The sequence below is a fragment of the Clupea harengus genome, chromosome 20 (assembly GCF_900700415.2).
Source record: "Clupea harengus chromosome 20, Ch_v2.0.2, whole genome shotgun sequence".
Classification (NCBI taxonomy): Eukaryota; Metazoa; Chordata; class Actinopteri; order Clupeiformes; family Clupeidae; genus Clupea; species Clupea harengus.
In genome coordinates, this window is record NC_045171.1 from 20767742 (window position 1) to 20770241 (window position 2500).

The window sequence follows — 2500 nt, forward strand, 5'->3', positions numbered from 1 at the left end:
ACGGTCGTCCGGCATAAACAAAACCCTAATGTATTTTTTTTTCCTCCAAGGCCTCCCTGCGACATGAGAGCGTGCGTGCGTGCGTGCGTGCGTGCTTGCACTGGCTGTCGGGCGCGGACAGCCGCGCGCTGTGAACGAATTCAGTGATGCGAGGGATGGGGGGAGAAGGAGGAGTGCTCGTGGCATCGCAAGGTCTGGGTTATAATCCCCGTACCAATCTGTGACCACAATCTCAGAAATGAACATTAATCTCGCACTCGAGCTGGGATTTTTAGGGAATCTTTTATTTATTTCTTTATTTGGGTCGTTGTTTGGATGCCTTTATGAGTGACAGGTCCATTTACATTACAGGTATTCATTTAGCCTACTCTCCAGCTGTAGGCCGTGTGTGAGAGTGTGTGAGAGAGTGAGAGTGTGTGTGAGAGTGTGTGTGTGAGAGAGTGTGTGAGAGTGTGAGAGAGAGTGTGTGAGAGAGCGTGAGTGTGAACTCTACCTGCTGGTGAGGGGGCCGAACAGCACATCTGTGGTGTGTGTGAACACACACTCTGCATCTAATCTCCAGACTGATCTAAGGCCTGGGGTTTGCACCAAAGCAGATGATGGGCGAGAGGAATTGGGATTATATATTACCATCTCCCCTCCCCCCACACGGACATATACACACACACACACACACACACACACACAGACACACACACACACACACACACACACACAGACAGACAGGTTCTCATTGCATCACACATCTAAATTGCATCATCAAACAAACAAGCGTCTTTTCTCATCTTTGGCTCTTCTATCTTTTCCTCTTTTCCTCTTCTTTATTCGCCTCTACTTTCTTTTCAGTTTTTTTTCAACATTCTTCCTTTATCTTCTCTCCTCTTCTCTTCTCTTCTCTTCTCTTCTCCTTTCTCCTCTTATCTCCTCTTCTCTCCTCTCCTCTCCTCTTCTCTCCTTTCCTCTCCTCTCCTCTTCTCTTCTCTTCTCTTCTCTTCTCTTCTCTTCTCTAGTCTTGTCTAGTCTAGTCTTCTCTTCCTTTATCTTCCCCTCCTCTACTTGTCTTTGCTCAGTTTCAGTCTATGGGGCTTTAGCTACACTGGACATTGATATTATTACACAAACAGTTGCGCCGACTTCGTTCCACACATACAGTCAGTGACATAAGCTCTGAAAAAACTGGGCCAGACATGCACACACACACACACACACACACACACACACACACACACACACACACACACACACACACACACACACACACACACACACACACACACACACACACACACACACACACACACACACACACATTCACACACACACAGAGTTCTCAATGGTTGTTTAAAGCTTCTTCCTGGGTTGCGCTTGGGAGATTACACAGATGCTGGGATAACTGGGTGAATCCCAGAATAGTCAACGAGTTCTTTGTGTGTGTTTGTCTGTGTGTGTACGTGTGTGTGTTTGTCTGTGTGTGTGTTGCATACTCTGGTTAAAAGCATCCAGATGCTGCATTGCTCAGAGGATCATGGAGTGCTGTGCAGTATGGTGGGCAAACGTCAATATTGTATCCTCCTGCAGTGATACATTACCCTGTGTGTGTGTGTGTGTGTGTGTGTGTGTATGTGTGTTTTCCAGGGAACGGCTACATTGAGGGGAAGGAGCTGGAGAATTTCTTCCGTGAGCTGGAAGGGGCTCGACAAGGAACGGGCACAGTAAGTTACCATAGAGACAATTAGTTACCATAGAGACAACCAATTAGTTTAGCAAAGGGTTGTATTACTTAAGACTTGGGATCACTTAGCAACACAGAACACACTAATTCCTTTTCTTTTTCATTGATAAGCTGTTTCTAAATGTGTTTTCATTTCGACAGGACCCATCAAATGTTGCTTTCAGGGAAAAGATGAAGGAGTTTATGCATAGATTTGACAAGAATGCAGATGGCAAGATTGAGATGTCAGAGGTAATACTCACAACACACACACACTCATGCATACACACACACACACACACACATGAAGAAACATCACACACATGTGCACACATCACATAGCCCATCACATAACGTTTTGTGTTTTTTCGTGTTAAAAAGGAAAAAAAGATTCTCATCAGCTTGTTCTACATTTGACCAGCTAACATTACATTTCATCAATCAGTTTAACTTTTAATTAAAAAAAAACAGATTTAATTTCATCGATCAGTTAAACTTTTAATAAAGAAACAGATTTAATTTCATCGATCAGTTAAACTTAAAAAAAAAGAAAAAATGTCCAGATAGATTTTCTCTAATGTTGTTTCTACATTTCAACAGTTAATAATTTTAAATGTAATTTAATCAGTCAGTTAAACTGCAATATTTTAACAATCAAACACTGATGGTATTTGAACAGAGCTCTTGTTTATCATTCTGTGGCATGTCTGTTGCATTATTTTTATTATTATTATTATTATTATTATTATTAATAATATAATAATACTACTAATGATAATTAGACAGGCT

At 41.8% G+C, this 2500-nt stretch overlaps 1 protein-coding gene across 1 annotated transcript in view; it reads left to right on the forward strand.

Annotated features, from left to right (window-relative positions):
• The window catches only part of LOC105907220 (calretinin-like), a 13577-nt gene that overhangs the window by 2098 nt on the left and 8979 nt on the right, over positions 1 to 2500 (forward strand). The window contains exons 2-3 of the mRNA XM_031587261.2: positions 1636 to 1712; positions 1874 to 1963. Of these exons, the coding sequence (XP_031443121.1) occupies positions 1636 to 1712; positions 1874 to 1963 (167 nt within the window). The remainder of the gene's footprint in view (positions 1 to 1635; positions 1713 to 1873; positions 1964 to 2500) is intronic.